At 35.4% G+C, this 18784-nt stretch overlaps 2 protein-coding genes across 2 annotated transcripts; one reads left to right on the forward strand and one right to left on the reverse strand.

The window, feature by feature from the left end:
- Window positions 1-9157: 9157 nt before the first annotated feature.
- On the forward strand, window positions 9158-10599 carry LOC105047419 (uncharacterized). The gene is made up of 2 exons (XM_010926333.4): window positions 9158-9458; window positions 10004-10599. The coding sequence occupies exons 1-2, from the start codon at window positions 9224-9226 to the stop codon at window positions 10315-10317; spliced, it is 549 nt and encodes a 182-aa protein (XP_010924635.1). The 5' UTR covers window positions 9158-9223; the 3' UTR covers window positions 10318-10599.
- Window positions 10600-12330: 1731 nt separating this feature from the next.
- Window positions 12331-16846, reverse strand: LOC105047421 (dihydroorotase, mitochondrial). Its single transcript, XM_010926334.4, has 7 exons — window positions 16499-16846; window positions 16245-16426; window positions 15621-15757; window positions 14172-14337; window positions 13969-14085; window positions 13200-13360; window positions 12331-12735 (listed from the first exon to the last, which is right to left on the reverse strand). The coding sequence occupies exons 1-7, from the start codon at window positions 16714-16716 to the stop codon at window positions 12541-12543; spliced, it is 1176 nt and encodes a 391-aa protein (XP_010924636.1). The 5' UTR covers window positions 16717-16846; the 3' UTR covers window positions 12331-12540.
- Between the last annotated feature and the right edge of the window lie 1938 nt (window positions 16847-18784).

Here is an 18784-nt window from a genome sequence, read left to right on the forward strand (position 1 = left end):
GGATGTTTGATTATGGGATATCACGATATGATCTACGAACAGAATTATTGAAAAAAAATTTATAGAATTATGTGGATTTATTAAAATACGTTCGAGGTAAGTAATATTTTACTTTTTCTAGATTTATCGATAAATTATAATATATTTTTTTGACATAATTTATGAAACGATGTATGAATTAGATGAATGATATTTTGTTATGAAAATATCTTATTTAAAATGTTATGATGAAGCATGATTGAATATATTAATTTTATGATATATTATATTGATTGATTTCGATACTACATGATTATATTTTTTTATCGAAATTAGAATATGAAACATAATTTATGAAGAATTCTGATATAAGAACAATATGAATTGACAACCTGACTATGTAAAGGACCCCGCTAATGGGGGCATATACGTTGGTAATTGATTTGTCCTAAGAATTTATGTCGCCAGCGAGACCAACGACATATCACCAGATAGACCAATGACAAACCGCCAGCAAGACCAGTGGTTTCGAAGGACTTTGCTGCCAGATGATTCGCAGCTCACCGCAAGAAGATACGCGATATTATGACCCTGCCACAGAAAAAATATGGTCATAGCTCATGATTGATGAAAAGAATGTAAGAATGAAAAAAATTAAAATCTCGAAATAAATTTAAATTTAAAAAAAAATAAATTTAGCATGAATTATATTGCATAATTGAAATTGATTTCGAATTGATGAACTCTATATACTTATTTTCTATAAATGATTATTTACTTTAATATCTAATAAAATCTATTGAAAGTGATCATTGCTTACTGGACTGTCTAGCTCATTACCTCCTATTTTACTATTTTTATAGATGTTAAGGAATTAAGATGATACAAGATGTGAATGGAAGAGTGATTAGAAGCAAAATCTCCATACTTTTATTTTAGGTTGAAAGTCTTATTGAATTTGATGTAAGGCCTATGGAACTTTGTTGACTTTATTGAGATATTAAAGTTAAAATTTGGATTGTTATATTTTTTATTTAAATTATTGACTAATTATTTCACGGTGAAGCATTGATATCATGATAAGATACCTTGCATGCTTATGGAAAGAGTTTTCTATAAGTATGCAGAGGTTGCCATGACCCTCGATTCACAGTCTCGGATTAGGGGTGTGACAATTAAAGTAGTATCAGAGTATAAGTGGATAAATTATGAAATATAGAATCAGATATAGAATGAGTGTAAGTGGATAGACACTAGGGTCATTATAGTGTAGATCTATGATGATTGCAGTGTAAGAAATCTTTATGATTTTTGGTTAAACATTAAGATTATGTATGGAAAGATCACAAGAGATTATGACATGTAAAGTTTGAAATATGATGGATGATCTATGGATCATATATGATTAGTTAGATTTTGATCGAAAGTAATTACAAAAAGATTGATATGAAATTTTATTGTACATTATGGTTATTAATTTGATCATTGATTATTCAAGTGAATAGTAAGCTCAAATTTGATGTAAAAATAATACTATAATATTACGTCTGGTTGAGAAGTTGATTATTATTGGTAAGATAAAGATTTGATGATAAAATATTGTTCCAGGATGGACTAAGAAAGTTTTTATGATGTTTTATTGAAATATTTATCGAAATTAAACTTGGTATGTGGATCATGTATAAAGTGATATATTAGGATGAATGCATATTTGGGGATATTGCAAAGAAGTCTATTTCTTATTGATGAAATCGATTATGAGATTGTAAGATATTCATTATGCTGGAATCTTTAATTATCATCCTTAGATCTAAATAATAGATCTTATTTGTGTCTTTTGGAGACTACATGATGTGTATGAAATTTTAATTTAAAGATTTCATATTTAAGTTGATCAAAAAAAATTTTGATATTGTTGTTGAGGTTGTTAATGAAAAACTGATATCTTTAGATTAAGATAAAAGATTCGATTTATATTTATTTGAGATTATAGGATCTATGTGAATTTATAATTTAAAAATTTTGGATTTAAGAATTGATATGGAGTTCTTTTATTTTTGTTAATGAGGTCTCTGATTGAATTTATTAAGTAGAGAATTGATTTTTTGAGGCTTGTATGATTATTATGAAAGGATACTTGATAGATATTAAGGATCGTGATGATAGAAACTTTAGAAAAGATAATGATTTGAAATTCTTATATGTTCTGATTATGTCCTAACTTAATGGAGCATCGAAGGATTTTCTTGTTGATTTGATTTATAAGAATTTTGATTTAGAATTATCAAATTGAATTGATAAGAGAATTAAGAGTTGATTCATATTGATTATAGTAAACCTATATGATGGTTTTAAATGTGATATTGGACTCAAGGGTTAATCAAGATTATTGTATATCAGTAAAAGTATGGATGAGAATCGAAAGCTAATCTTTGACTTCAATTGAAGTTTGAAATTTTAGATCTTTTCTATTGATAAGATAAAGAAATAATTTGATCAAAATTTTTTGATAAACCTAAGAAATTTTGATTGTTAGAACAGAGTGCGCAGTGGAAGCATGGTGATCTGGATTATTTTGAGTAAGTCAGGAATGTTGACTCTTTGAATTAAAGAATTTTGATAGATGATATGATTTGATACAAAAAATTCATTGATATTAGAAAGAATAATATTTTTTTAAAAAAATTTGGATATCCTTAATGTGATTTTTAAAAATAGTACTTCCACCTACTATGCTACAAAAATATTTAACATCTTAATTCTAAAATGAGTGGACCCTTGATTTTTTATTTTAGATTTAGAATATTTAGAGATAAAATTTTTTTATCTTAGAATTAAATAATTCTCTATTTATTAGAAAGAATTTGAGATTGTTTATCGAATAATGATTTTGATCTTAGATTTTTATACTCAAAAGTTTATCTATGCAGAATGTAGTAAAATTTATTTATAATCTTGTGATAAATTGATTAAATCATGAGCAATTAAAGATTTTTGGTCAGAAATTTGATATCTTTATCTAGAATTGAGAGATTAATTTCGATGATCAAAAATAGTGGTATTGATTCTAATCAATATTAGTGATATTGATCTTTTCCTATGAAATGATTTAATGATGAAGTTGCATAGTAAATTAAAATATCAAAAGTTTGAGGATGAGATTAAAAAGATAAATTTTCAACCTTTGAAAGCATGAATAAGAGAAAATATTTTTGAATTTTTACTGATTTGGATATCATCATATGATTCATACAAGTATGTTTTCCTATCTTACGATGGATTGATTAATTAAAATCGGTTAGTATTTTAAAAAAAATAAAAAAAATAAAATTCTTATTGAGAAATTAAGATATTGATTTTCTTCTATTTACAAAGATAGATTTAATTTTGATCTACTCATGAGGTATTGAACCTTATTTTTATAGGAAATGAGATCATGATTTTGAAATCTTAAAATATTAAAAATCTTTGAGATGTTGATTTTTATAATAAAAAAATAAATGGTTCTATTTCACATCAATACTTGATGTATTGATCTTTTCCTTATGAAATGATTCAAGAATAGATTTGTATCAAGAATTAGAATATTGAAATATTTGTGGTGAGATTTTTACCATAAATCTCAAGTAAGAAATTATGAAGACTTAAGCAAAAAAAATTTTGAGGATAAAATTTTTTTTAGAAGAGAAGAATGTTATGACCTGGCCCAATTGAGCCCTAAACCCAGCCCATAAAAGCCCAACAAAAAAATTTTTGAGGAAGACTCCTTCTCCCAACTGGCTCCTAATCAAAGTCGAAAAATCTTGTCAGGAAAGAGTCAAACTCCTCCCCTCCGACTCTATTTAAGAGGGAGACCCCTTCTCCCTTCCTCTACTTGAGAATTCTGAGGCAAAACGACGAAGATCACCGAAAAATTCTCGCGGAAGCCCGTCACCGTGCTTACCTCGATTCGCCAGGGACGTCATCGGAGCTCGAGGTAAGCCTCGATTTCTCTTCATCTCTTCTTCCCCTTCCTTCTCTTGTCTGTGTTCACGATCGTCGATGACCGGAGTTGTCGGATTTTGTTGGGAAAGATAACCTCTGTTTCAGCCCCTCTTTTCTTTGACTTTTCGATGCTAGTGGTCACCATTGACCGTCAGATTCGCTTCTTCCGAGTGGCACCATCGTCGCCCTCCTGTCGTCGGCCACTGCTATGCTAGCCGCATCTCTAATCGGCCAATCAATGGGGGGACCACATGGTCTCCTATTTTGCCAAAAGAGACCACGGGAAGAAGAAGGAAGGAAAAGAAAAAGAAAAAAAAAGAACGAAAAAAATAAAAAAAAAATAGACTCTCTCTCTCTCTCTCCCTCTTTTCTTCTCTCTCTAATCTCTCTCTAGATTATTTCTTTGTCCTAAGATTTTTAAAATTTTGAGAAGAATGATGATGAATTGAAATTGATCCTAATAATAAATTTTGATCTGTGATCGTCAGATGGTATACCGACATTCACCTTGATCAGATCTAATATTTTTTAAGATTCTATTTTTTATGATTTTATTGAATTATCCACATGATAATTTCAGTATGATTTGATCTGATCGATCGGATTTGTTGAATCATATCGTCTAAAAAGTCCAAGATGAATTTTCTCTCTCTAAAATTTTCTATCTCCAAAATTTTTTTTCTCTAAAATTATTTCCCTCTCTTGATCGATTTATCTCTCTATAAAAATTTATCAATGAAGAATTTTTTTTAATATTTCTGATCTGATGAAGAATCCTGATTCATGATTATCGGACAGCGTACTGGCACTCACCTTGATCAGATCCGATATTTCTCAATTTGATTATCCATGATCCTGATTTAATCATGATTTGGATTAGACCATTTTGATCACATCAATCGGGATGTTGGACTGTGGCACCTGATTAATTTGAATTGTATCTCATGAATTCTTTCTTTCTAATTTTCTCTCTCTACTTAATTTATAAAACCAATGAAAGAACCTCGGTCTTATCACTTCGAATCCGATTTGATCTGATAGTCAAACTTTGGATCGTTTATGTCCTAATTAAATTTTGACCAGATAAAATTAGATGATCTGACCAATCTGGATGATAGGATATGGGTGTCCATCAATTCTATTTTTTTAAGTGTTTCATCCTTTCTAATTATTGAAATTGATCTTGTATAGGATTGTGGATGTTTGATTATGGGATATCACGATATGATCTACGAATAGAATTGTTGAAAAAAAATTTATAAAATTAAGTGAATTTATTGGAATGCGTTCGAGGTAAGTAATGTTTCATTTTTTCTAGATTTATCGATAAATTATAATATATTTTTCAGACATAATTTGTGAAACGATGTATGAATTAGATGAATGATATTTAATTATAAAAATATCTTATTTAAAATTTTATGACGAAGTATGATTGAACATTTTTGATTTTATGATGCATTATATTGATTGATTTCAATACTACATGATTATATATTTTTTTATCGAAATTAAAATATGAAACATGATTTATGAAGATTTTGATATAAGAACAATATGAATTGATAACCAAACTATGTAAAGGACTCCGTCAATGGAGGCATATATGTTGGCAATTGATTTATCTTCAGAGTTTATGTCGCCAGCGTGACCAGCGATATGTCACCAGAGAGACCAGCGACAAACCGCCAACGAGACCAGCGGTTCCGAAGGACTTTGCTGGCAGATGATTTACAGCTCACTGTAAGAAGATACACGATATTATGATATTGCCACAGAAAAAATATGGTCATAGCTCATAGTTGATGAAAAGAACGTAAGAATGAAAGAAAATAAAATCTTGAAAGAAACTTAAATTTTTAAAAAAATAAATTTAGCATGAATTATATTGTATAATTGAAATTGATTTCGAATTGATAAATACTATATACTTATTTTTATAAATAATTATTTATTTTAATGCCTGATGAAATCTGTTGAAAGTGATCATTGCTTGCTGGGCTGTCTAGCTTATTACCTCCTATTTTACTTTTTTATAGATATTGAGAAATTAAGATGATATAAGATGTGAATGGAAGAGTGATTAGAAGCATGATCTCCATACTTTTATTTTAGGTTGAAAGTCTTGTTAAATTTGATATAAGATTTATGAAACTTTGTTGACTTTATTGAGATATTAAAGTTGAAATTTGGATTGTTGTATTTTTGATTTAAATTATTGACTAATTGTTCCGCTGTGAAGCATTGATATCGTGATAAAATGCCTTGCATGCTTATGGGAAGAGTTTCCTATGAGTATGCAGCAGTTGCCATGATCCTCGATTCACAATCTCGGATCGAGGGCGTGATACTTTTTATCTGAAATAACTCATTAAGAGAGTGTTTAATTGGGGAGAGTTGAGATCTAGAATCGAAATGAGAATGATTGACTTCCATTCCAACCATTTGATTGGAAGGAGTCCCATTCTTCGAGCAGAATGGGAATGGTTCAATTTACCTAAAACTCAATTCCTATTCTCCTTTAAGATTCAAATTTTCATTTTCATTTCGATTCCGACCATAAATCAAATGCTTCGGAGGGTTTAACTATTTCGATTTTTATTTCGATTCCGATTCTACTTGTGAACTAAACATCTCCTAAGATTAATTAGCCAACAGAAACAAACTGTTGTTCCTTAAAAATATTCACTCATGTCCAAATCGAAGGACATCCGGCTTTTAATGTTTCACAATACTATCGGTGAGAAGAGAAAAATCAATAAAGGAAAACATAAGCCATGGTTCTGTTTCAATAGATCTTCCTTGAGCAACCAACTACTTCTCATAAACCAAGTCACGTTCATCAAATTTGACGCCTCTATAAAAATCAAATCAACTCAACCGCACATTTTCCTTCTCTAGCTGTTCTGATCTTCCCAGTCTGCAACCATAATCAAATATGATGTAATTGTACAAATTACAGAAGAAGTAAAAGACTTCTTTTCCTGGCATATAAGCTTTACAGTGACATGTTCTGGATTCCTGATATATTATTTCAACATCTATTCAAAAAAAAAAAAAAGGTTATTTATTGCGCGGGATTGCAAATGAGAGGTTGCATTGTTATGAAAGAAATCTCCATACCGGAGAATTTAACAATGCTGCAAAGAAATAAATGCACACAAAGTCACAGACAGCTCATGTCTAAGGAGTAGATGCAGACGCCATATTAGGTCTGACTTACCTTCAACCGGATAGAAAAAAATCTCCCGTCTTTAGCGTTGTTTCATTTTTTATCACTGGCGACCAATTGACCCGCACATCCCCATTAATTACTGAAAGAAGAAGAAAGGTTGCATTGATCCCACTATTGATGGGCAGATAGAACTACAAGATATGATATTCAATTCCCTGATGAGCTAAAACATCAACAGTTCATTGAGAGAAGTGTTGGCACAAGCACTAAGCATATTATATGCAGAATGATACAATGAACTTGAACAATTCATTTCAAGGAAAATTAAACAAAATACACATATTACTCCACAAGATCTGTAGCAGCACCATTCGAGTCCTAAGCAAGAAAGGAAATATCTAGGACTTGTAAAGATGACGCAAGACCTTGGAGTAAACTCATCATTGTAAACATGGTCGAGGTTGCGGTCTTTCAAGAAATGTGTACATTAAAATTCTGGCAGTTTCACTCTTTTGCGAGAGTATACTGCATTAGAGGATTTTATTCGTTGACATGCAGCATGCATCCATGGAGGCAACATCAATTTGATCCGTGAGTAGTGTCTCAGATGATCGATAGGATTAGATAGCGATGTCAATAGTTGTCGCATGGTAAAGCTGCATAATTAAAGGTCTTTATTGCATGAAATACAAGAAAGAACAAGTCTTCAAGCAGTAGTGAGAAAGCTAAAATTAATTCCACAGAGAGGCTAGTTACTACAGACACATAGTGTATGTTTCTTTAAAAAAAAAAAAAACAAGAAGAAAAATTTCTAACATTGTTGTGGTGGTTTCTAGAGAAAAATGGTAAGAATGTTAAAAGTTTTTGAAGGACAGGTACCAACTTCAGTGGCCACTGAAGTTTTGTACTTGAAATTTGCATGATTTTGACTGCTTCAGGAAAACCAGGCTTGAGCAGTCCATTGCTTTTTGTTTTTTTTTTCTTTTTTTTCTTTTGGGGGGGGTGTTGGTGGGGAGGAAGGAGGAGAAGGGTGATGTTGTAGGATAAGGCTATTACTTTGTATTCGCTGGTAGTGGTAAGACTGCTGATTTCCATGACGTCTGGGTTTCAGCAAGGGATGGCCTTACCTGGTACCGTTACAACCATTCTAGTAGCATTTTCCTGGAAGATTCACTAAGCAGCTCCATGCCATGTGAGTTACAGATGATGCAAATGAAACAAACATTTAAAAATAAACTTCTTTAGAATAATAATAATGATAATAAAAAAGCCTAAGGCAGATCATTATCATTATCATCCGAGCTTATTCCATTAAATAATCCACAATGAAGCAAAATCTAAGTGAAGGAGATTAGGAGACTCCATGCAAGGTAACAGAATGTAAGCAGAATCACCATGACAGATGTTAATTCTTATGTTATATGCATAATTAACACATAATTCTCGGCTAAGCCAAGTTGTTAGTTGTTACCACACCAGTTGCACCGGCTACTTGTGCTTTTTATAGGATAAATTAATTTTTTTATCACCCAAAAATAATCAATAAATATATTTAAAAAATAAAATATCTATAAATAAGAAGAGGCCTCAAGGCAAGCACATGGCTTGTTGACGCAACCGATGTTAGCTCTCCTTGTTCGATATGGTTAACAGGTATAATTATAGAAGACCCCCGGCCGAAATGACATCGAGTAACGCACACTCAACGAGCCTAGTTGCGTAGGCCCGCGTTGCACCGGCCCGATTAGCACCTCCCCGCCTGTGCTCCGTGTCCAGCTCGGCCACTCCATCGGATTCAGGCACCAACTTCTTCCGTTAAAAAAACAAACACTTGATCCGCACCCAAATTTCCGTGCATGACCGGACAGGCTTCAACTGGCCCATCACGTCTTCTCTCTCGATCAATAAATGCTCCAACCCTAAGCACAAACCCAAAGCATTTACTACGATGAACCCAGACAACGCAAACGGCCGGGAATCCAGCAAGGTGACTGCTATAAATACTCGCTTTGTGGCTCAAACTTTTGGTCATCAAGGCTTGGAAGCTGAGTTCAGGTACTCGCACTGTGAGGGGATAGAGAGAAGATGGCTTGGTTGAGGGGAGTTCTGTTTGGGCTTCAGTTTCTGGTGCTTTTTCTGGGCTCTGTTCCTTCTCCTGCCGAGTGTGCTTACGGGGGAAAATTACCACCACCCTCGCCGTCACCATCCCCACCACCAAACACCCTAAAGCCGACGCACAACGTCTCAGTTGAAGGTGACGTCTACTGTAGGTGCAAGCTCCCGGGTTATGTTACGCCCAAGGATGCTTCGCCTCTTCCCGGTTTGTTCCACCACCTTCTTCTCTTAGTGTCGCATGCTGGCGAAGAACTCGTAGCAAGAGCTCTATAATATATTAGTACACATTGGCCAGCCTAGGCCAGAAATTGTACATGCTACCGAATCCCATGCATTTGTCCTACTATACAACATTAACTCTCTCTCACAAAAGCACATATCCAGTGGTATAGTACCTGAATAGCATTTGCATCTTCAGCTTTTCACAAGCCTTGCACATATATAAGAGGTCAATGTATAAAAGTGTGAAGTAATCATTCATAACGCATTCCAAGGTAGTCGAACAGATTTCCTCAGCGCGTTCTCGGAGAAAATTTATTTAGAAAGATGCCAATCCCATAAGGAAAGGCATTTGAGGTTAGACCTCGCAGATGGAACAAGGTGCAGTTAGAGTACCAACTGCTGAGCCAGTGTGTTCCTCCTACTTCTGCTGGGTTATTGCATGTTTACACCCTCTAAATGGACCCATTAGGCCACAATATATGTTCTTTTTGCTAATCTTAGACAACCTTCATCTCTTCGTTATGGCAGGTGTACTAGTTAGCTTCAAACATGGCAGGCGATCTTGGAGCGGGAAGACAGATGCCAGAGGACACTTCTTGGTCAATGCTAAATTTCCTTCGGAAGAAAAGGACGTGAAAACATCTGTGGCCAAGTACGGCAAGGTGTACGTGGTGTCGACCCCATTGCCGGCGTGCACCGTGCCGGAATTTCTTGGACACAAAGGGAAGGGAGCTTCTGTATTCTATGAAAGGGACATAGTGGCTGGGTACGACCATGTGGCACTCTTCTCTGCAGGCGTCTTGGACCTCGGCCCGGCCAACTCTAAGATGTGTCACACTTGAGGGGCCGTTTGCCGGAGCTTCTGGGACAAATGGAATGCATGGTGCAAGAGTGTTTAGCATATATATATATATTGCTTTAATTCCTGTTGATGTATGTCGTGGTTGTGGTAGCAAGTGTTTTGGTTGGGACAATAAAGGGCGCCTTAACTGGCTCTTGTAGGAGCCAAAGCTTGGAGGTCATAACTTTCTGTTTAGTTTTTGCCCCATGTTGTTGGTGTTGAGAAATAAAGGGCGCCTTAACTGGTGGTTGTAAACAAAAGCTCTGATTTCATTACTTTCTGTTAGTTTTTGCTGCACGTTGTTGGTGTTGGGATTAGATTTCCATAAATTTCATGGTTAGGTTCTTGGTAATTTGGAGCTTCTTAATCGCACCATTGCTGCATCCAGGAGAATAAATTAAGGAAGAAAGTTTGGGAAACTCTGTAAACAACGTGAATGGATATAATAAATATCAATGACAACCATATCCATCATGTTAGCGGTACAAATATGTGAGGAACACATATCATCTACATACGGCAGAAAAGGTTTGGAAATCAAGTTTGTAACACCTTCCCATCTAGATTCCATTAAAAAATAAAAAATAAAGGAGGTTGAAGCCTTCCTCACTTGTTGATAGCCCAATAAAAAGAAGAAAAATATTATAAAAAGGTGACAATCCATTCTCTTAGAAGAAAGAAAATAGAGTAAAATAAGCCATACAGACTATTTTATAAAAGGGAATTCAATCGATTCCTTTCTCTTCTCTACTAAATGCGAATTAAACTAGGAAATTTGGGATCACAAATCTCGTCTCAATTTATTGTTCCCCCTATCTTTAATCATACTGATTCGCTCCATCTCAGTTGGCTGTCTGTCTTCTCTTTTTAACCAGAGCCATCCATCCCATCTCAATCAACTCTCTCCTTCGCCATCTTCTCTCCAGTATTATTCACGGATTCACAGATTATGAAACAGTAGATTTCTGTACTCGTCTCATTTAACCCGATCTGGCGTACGTTGTAACGTTCCAAGAACAAACTTGAATTTTTTTTTTGTTGCAATTTATTAATTTGTTCAGACGTCCACCACGTCTGCATGGACACCGTCCGCGTCCTGTTCCGCCAGACGCTCGACTCCTTGCGTCGACCCCGACATCCTCGCCCTCAGCTCCCTCCTCGAGTGCTACGCGAGCTTGCTCCGCCTGAGCGCGAGGGAGCTGTGGGCGGAGATGAGGGGAAAAGGAATGGCGCCGAGCAGGAGGGCGGCGAATTCGATGGTGTGCGCGTTTGAGATCGGGGAGGGGCGGGCGTTGGATGGGATCACGTGCCGGACGCTGCCGGAGGAGAATTGCCGGCAGGAGAGGGTTGGCGACGTGGCGGGGCTGTCGAGGGAGATATAAGACACGAAGTTGGTGGATGGGATGCGGCACGGAGAGCTGCTGCATGGCATTCAGGATGAGTTTGGTGATTGCAGCCATGATATAGATGGTGGTAACAGCTTGGGATGTGCGAAGGGATACATTCTATCGCTTTGGGCGAGGTAGAGTCTTAGCAGGACAAGGCAGATGCATTCTTTGAGGCATTTCTACATACAGGGCATTTGGAACCAGTCGAGCTCATGGCTCCATCACGGGCACGCTGAAGAAATGTTGTGCGCGTAATTCAGTCAGTTTTTCCCTGATAAGAATGGAATTAAGTCGGTGATTGCAATTGTGAACATAAGCATAGCAATCTTTCCATGTGATTGAGGGGAAACAATGTATTTGTGGATACAGTATCTAGTGAAACCTAAGGATGAAAGAACCTGATGTCCTGGTGCTAAGGTTGTAATTTTCTTTTTTTCAAAAAAAAAAAATCTTAATTTTGTGTTTGGAAACATTTGTAAATATTTAGAAGAATTTAACATATTTTTTGTTAAATAGCATAACACTATGATTACAATAGCCACAAGAATACTAGTTGAAGGCTGGAATGCATGCATTCCGATGAGCTTGATCCTCTAATATTGCAAATGCACATAGAGACCTTAAAGTGCACAAGAAAATATGAAAGCTTATTTAGCAAAAAAATTCCATAATTTAACACATAAAAATAAACTTCAAAAATGTAAGCGAACTCAGACCCTATATCAGAAACCTGTCTCCCGCGATTGATCAGCTGCAATAAAAATAATAACAAAAACCTACAACATGTTCCGGCTTCCTGTTTCCTCTCAAACAAAACAAAAGCCATCACCCTGCCTTCAGCTGTTCGATGGAAGCCATTCAAGAGTCTGTCCTGCAAACAAGGGTACTATTTCACCAGATGCGTATGTATAGGATTCTGGCACTCTCCATGCACTCTGTCGCAATACAATCTTTGATGTGTTTCTTGGAAGACCATAGAAATCTGGGCCGTTGAAGCTTGTAAATGCCTCCAGTTTGTCAAGTGCACCAGCCTAATAAAAATAACACCAAAAAAATGTTCGTCAAACAGATTTTGTAAGATTAACTTTGCCAGACAAAAATGTCTCAGATTAACCATTCAACTTTTCATGTATCTATGCACTAAAAAGAACGAGAGACTGCACGGTAATTATCTTCATTATCTTAGATACTACGCATATAAGGATGAGAAAATAAACAAAAGTTGTAAAGAATTCAAACAAGGTAGCTGAAGAGGAGACTTGTTTAAAAATGGCTTCATAAGGAATTAAAAGGCCATAATGTTGAACTCTGCTGGATTACATGAGTGTTCTAAACATGAATCATCAGTGAAACAATAACTCACAAAGCTGAGACCAGAAAGATGGCAAGGCTTCTTATGTCTAGTTCTCTGTAATAGCATTTTGACCATGCTTGAGACATATGCCACCAAATGAAAATGGATTTCAGAGTTTCATCAAACAAAAAGTTTTGATACCTCTTCAAATACTTTTGCGTAAAGTGACAGTGCAACAGGAGCATTGTATATGCCCGCACATCCACAGGGACATTCTTTTCTTCGTCTCTCGTGGGGAGCACTGTCAGTCCCAAGAAAATATCGTCTGCTTCCACTTGTAACAGCTGATACCATAGCTTGTCCTACAAAAACAATTTATAATATGTAAGCATTGAAATTATTACAATTATTGCAAAAGGTAGAAAAGATAAGTTAATTTCCTTGAAATTGCCAGATAAATATAATAACATAAATTGGTTCATTATCACATTTCTTCATTGCAAAAGTTCGATAATGTTTACATTAGCAGTAATCACACACATATAGAGGAAACCAAGATAAAATAATGTCGAATTTCAAACTCCTATAACTATTAAAGAAATCTTCCATCAAAAAACAAAATAACTCTTAAAAAATCTATTTATTTTAGTGACATTTATTCATAATGTAACCTGAATTTATATCATCACAGACAGAAAAAAAAAAAAAAAAAAAAACACATTGTTGTACCATTGGATTCACATGACAGACCAGCATTTTTTAAGTTTTTCATACAATTTGAGAAAAACATATTTATGATTATATTTTTTCATATGTTTTGTGTCCCCTGCACAGGGGCGTTTGCATTTTGGAGATTAATAGAAAATTTTGGTAATCATCATTGTATTAGATCATAGCACTAAGTTCTTTAAGTCCTTGCCACATTAGAAACAACAGACTCAGGATTAGCAAAGGGAATGATTGAACATACTGTGAGTCTCTCTTTTCAATACTGGAAGGCAGTAATTGTGAGGCTGTAGTCCACCTTGAAACAAAGAATTTCTATTGAGAAAAAGATGCTGTGGCGTCACAGTTGCAGCAACTTGGCCTAAAAAATTACCGTGTGTTAGTAAGAAACTGAGCCCTCAAAAGAAACAAGGAAAATGGAAAACAAAATTTTGTAACAAAAGATACCTTCACTGCATGATTCAATGAACCTGACTGCATCCATAGTGGTGATATGTTCCATTACAACTTTGAGTCGTGGAAGCTTCTGGACCAGTGGTGCTAAAATTGTTTCAATAAACACCCTTTCTCTGTCAAATGTGTCAACGTTTGGATCTGTAACTTCCCCGTGAACCTGTAAAACAAGTTCACAAAGATAAAGCAGTTTCATTAGTACATTGCAGCTGGTAACCAGGTAGCTGATCAGAAATAAAAGACTGTGAAGTGCAGTAAGGGCTCTAAAGATAACAAACATAAAAATGTCCACTTGGAAACTGGATAAATGAAACCTTTATGGCAGAGCTTCATCAAATCCAACAAAAACTTCTGGTAGGTAAAAATGTATATGAGATGACAAAAGCAGGAATCAGTTCTCGGGTACAATAATAATTCCAAGGACATTAATGATGAAGGAAAAAGGATCGGTCCTTCAACTTCTGCACATTCTAATAGTTCAAGATGCAGGTTGTTCAAAAATAAGGTTGATCTGACACTGATAATAGAACCAGAAGTGTCATTAGTACGTATCAACCAGAAGTTTTGTTTGTAAACTCTCAGAACAAAATTTGATGATTTTTTGAAAGTTCAGTTCTACCGTACATGGCTTAGAAACAGCAAATGCAACCTTGCTCTATTTCACAAATCAAAATGAAGGCATATCTCTAAATTTAGCACTAAAAGTTCATCATCTCTTGGTGACATCTCAATTTAGTAAAAGTTAGTCCCTCCTAAATATTGCAGTACTCTTAAACATGTTGCAAAATCACCCAAATTCAGATGGATTGAAGATTTCCAAGAATTTTGCTGCAAATGGTCAAAACAATAACAAAAACAGGGGAATTCAAAATTCCAGCATCCATCCAAACAACAAAAAAAAAACATCCAATAAATGATCTTACATGTATATGACGAGATTTAAGAAAGTCTTTGGCAAGATATTGAAATATAAGTATCATGTTTACAAGTGCAACTTATCCAAGCATCACCTTCCATATTATATTTCTTCTGGTTTTCAACTCAAATTGAAATAGATCCAACCATATTGATGGTCCTCAATCGCATGACAAAATGATGATTCATGTGTGTATTTTATATGTTAAGTATTATGGGCTTGAATTAAATGACTTTGTTTGAAAAGGGGCAGTGTCAAACAGCTGTAGACAATATTGGATCACATATACTGCAATAGAGCAGGGTATAGCAGTTTCATTTCCCCGATTTTTTCTATACAATTTGAGAACCCATTTTATTTGGATCCAAAACATTTTGTTCCCGGTATTAATAAAAGCATCCTTTGGAACCAGATTTACAATAACCTTGTTTTTCAACTCCACATTTTATCTTACTGTTTTTAACATGCATTAAATTATTTTCGTGCGACCCCCAGAAATGGTGTCTGTATGTATGGATTTTACCTACCAGCAAAGGCATGCTTTGCTCTACCATCTCCTCAAGGACAGCTAAACATTTTCCAAAAACATCTGTAACCCCATCTTGTGAATTGGTTGTTGCTCCAGCAGGGTACAGTTTTACAGCAAAAACCACTCCACTCCTTCCTGAAAATTAACATCAACATTATCGAAAAGATGATACAAAAACTAACAAAGCAAGAAATTGTAATGAAATGGAAAGCAAAAAAACCAAACTGAACCATCCTCGTTGGATAACGTTAGGATGAACTGTGGGGAAAAGAATTAAGTTGTCCTAAAATTAAAGAAAAAGACTCGAACTAATTACAAAATTTATCGTACGTCACCATCAAAAGCCAGGTTACTGATCCGATTTTTAAGATGCTTATTCTTAATGAGGCAGAATCCAAAAGATGCTTCCAAAGATTAAATATGCTGCTCCATACTCTAGGTACGCACAAGATCATCGACACATATTGGTAGCAGCATCAAGTTCATGCAAAGGATCAAGCAAAATTATCCACAGAACTCTCATGATGATATAAATGTTGTTCGGTGTAGTTCATTTTTCTTCTAGGGTTTTCGAAAACAAATACAGAAATCACACAAAAAGGGTGTTGTTAATTCGACTCACGGGCAAGCTTGACCTCCTCCGGGCTCGTGTTATCAGTCAGGTAGAGAGTCATCAACGGATCGAAGCCATTGTTTGGGGGCAACGCCTTCAGTATTGACTCCCGGTAAGCCACAGCGGCGGCCGTGGTAGTGATGGGAGGCTTCAAATTGGGCATCACAATTGCCCTTCCAAAATGGCTCGCACTGCACTCAACACAAAATAGCTCCAGATACCACTAATAAAATCAAGAAGGAAGAGAAAATAGGAAGCCGAACCTATGAGGCACGACGGCTTGTAGGAGGTCGCCATCGCGAAGATGGAGGTGCCAATCGTCGGGCCTCGTCACAGTAAGCTCCATCTTCACTCCCTTTGATGTCAGTGGAATGGGTTTCCACGAAGCCGCACGGAGGGGAAGGAGGTTCGGTTGGCGAGAGAGGATGAAGGAGGATCCCGGTAGGCCTGTGAGAAATTGGATCGAACAGTAAGCGGGCATCGGCGGGCGATCGAGCTCGGAGGAGAAGGGATGGGAAGATCGGAGAAGAGAAGCTAGGGTCGGCGTCCAGATGAACGGAATCCACTTGGGTTTTGGGACGGAGGAATTAGGACCAGGTTAGAACGGGCCAAATGCCTGCCAAAGGTGCGACTCGGCTTGGGCTCAACTTTAACCTAATCACACCAATTAGCTTATTGGGTAAAGTTGGGTTAGCAATTTGAGAATTAGCACAATAGGTATTGGTATCAGATTCTGATTTGCTCTCATGTTTTTCTTAAGTAGAGGATAAATTATTTGCATATTGATTATTTGGACCAAATTTTTCTTCGACATAATAGTGGTTAATTCAATAGCTATAACTACGATGAAAATGGGTCAAATTCTAGTAGAATTAATAAAAAAAAATTAGTTTTGGGTTTTCTTTGCTGGAATTGATTAGGTCATTGATTATTGGATGTTTAATATCCCGTAGCTTTATAATACTTTTCTGAACTAATACTTTTATCTTTTTAACCTGCCTAACTCTAAGCATAGAGTATATTATGTAACAACCAAAAAAATATTTCTAGTATTACAATATTTCTTTTTCCTTTCTTTGTTTGAATTAGGTCCCATGGTCTATATACACCCTTATCATGTTTTCGTATAATATCTAGCCTCCAAAATTATTTCTCATATGATCTTTTTGTGTATATATGCATCTTTTATAAAAAAAATAAAATATGTAATTTGTTTTTATTATCACAACCTTCCATATTCATCACTCTAAAGTAACCAAGAGAGAAAGAAGTTGATGAGATTAACGTGGGGAATATCGAATATCCTTCAAATAATTTTGACCGATGAAACTATAGTCATTCATCAAATACTTTCTTGTCTTATATAATGTACATGTATCATGTATGCTGTATATTGATTTTTGTTGTTATCGAACTTTCAAATTGAGTTGAGGATGGTCGGACCAAAGTGGGACTGAGATCGGTACGACAGTTGCTGCTCCTCAAATGACTGTTGAATATGAAATGAAGTTTTTTTTATTAGAGTTTCTTCGACGGAGGATCTTCCGACATTCAAATCAGTCGGTATGTAGAGAATGATAGAAGAGTAAGAGCAAAAAAATAGGTCTTGAAAGATTTATCCAAGCGTTTTCTATCTTTCTCTATTTATAGAAGGAGGTCGATAGCTATTTTTCATGATAAGAGGTGTGTACAACAATTATGCAATAACGAATAGTCAGTAGTTTAAATAGATCATAACGGTTGACCATGTGCCCCGATGATTATAAGTATTTTAATCATATAATAATAGTGAAACCACCATGGACATTCTCAAATCGGAGTGATCGTGCCTTCGGATCGTCTATATCCAAGGTGATAAAGTTCCATCTCAGATCGAGGTGAGTCGAAACATCCTCTATATCAGTTTCAATGATGCTGGACATCTGTGCATGTCATATCATCCATGTGGGGAAGACAAAAATAAGAATGGTTTTTGATGTCCGCGAGAAGTAAACTTCTTATGTTTGGCATGCGTATCGGGTGGAGGACAGAAAAGGTCAATAAAAAACCTATAGAGCTGTTTGTTTCAGATGAATTAAACTTCGTCTTACCTCTTTCCACGATGTTTTCTATCCATGTGGATATCTTTTCCCTATGATTTTTTTTTCATGTTCCAGATTGCATTTTTTTTGCTTTCCTGATTTTGGGGCTATGGGCCTTGGAGTCATAAACTCTATGCTACTGGACTCAAGTGGATTTGGCATCATAAAAATTATGAAAATCCACAGATAAACTTCCAAACGACCAAAAAGAAAAAAAAAACTTTGATCTTATCAAAAAAATGTTGGACTTGAATTCACGCACAACTCAGTTCTTGGATCCAATCTAAAGTTAAGTCTGGTCAAGTCCTCACCCTGGCAACATTATTGTGTCCTACGTGACCAGCTTCACTCCATTTGATTACAATTCGCTCAAATTTTCTTTTACACCAGTCGCAAGACGTTAGATGCATCTTTTTTAATAAATTAATAATATTATATCATGTATATATATATAGCTCAGCAAGAATC

Source organism: Elaeis guineensis, chromosome 6 (assembly GCF_000442705.2).
Source record: "Elaeis guineensis isolate ETL-2024a chromosome 6, EG11, whole genome shotgun sequence".
Taxonomy (NCBI): Eukaryota; Viridiplantae; Streptophyta; class Magnoliopsida; order Arecales; family Arecaceae; genus Elaeis; species Elaeis guineensis.

What these genes read in the sequence shown, in the direction of transcription:
- LOC105047419 (XM_010926333.4), top strand. Translation starts at nt 9,224, where the DNA reads ATGGCTTGGTTGAGGGGAGTTCTGTTTGGGCTTCAGTTTCTGGTGCTT. An exon ending in GGATGCTTCGCCTCTTCCCG is followed by an intron (nt 9,459 to 10,003) that starts GTTTGTTCCACC and finishes TCGTTATGGCAG; the next exon opens with GTGTACTAGTTAGCTTCAAA.
- LOC105047421 (XM_010926334.4), bottom strand. Translation starts at nt 16,716, where the DNA reads ATGCCCGCTTACTGTTCGATCCAATTTCTCACAGGCCTACCGGGATCC. An exon ending in GGAGGAGGTCAAGCTTGCCC is followed by an intron (nt 15,758 to 16,244) that starts GTGAGTCGAATT and finishes GTTAATTTTCAG; the next exon opens with GAAGGAGTGGAGTGGTTTTT. An exon ending in ATTGAAAAGAGAGACTCACA is followed by an intron (nt 13,361 to 13,968) that starts GTATGTTCAATC and finishes TTGTTTTTGTAG; the next exon opens with GACAAGCTATGGTATCAGCT.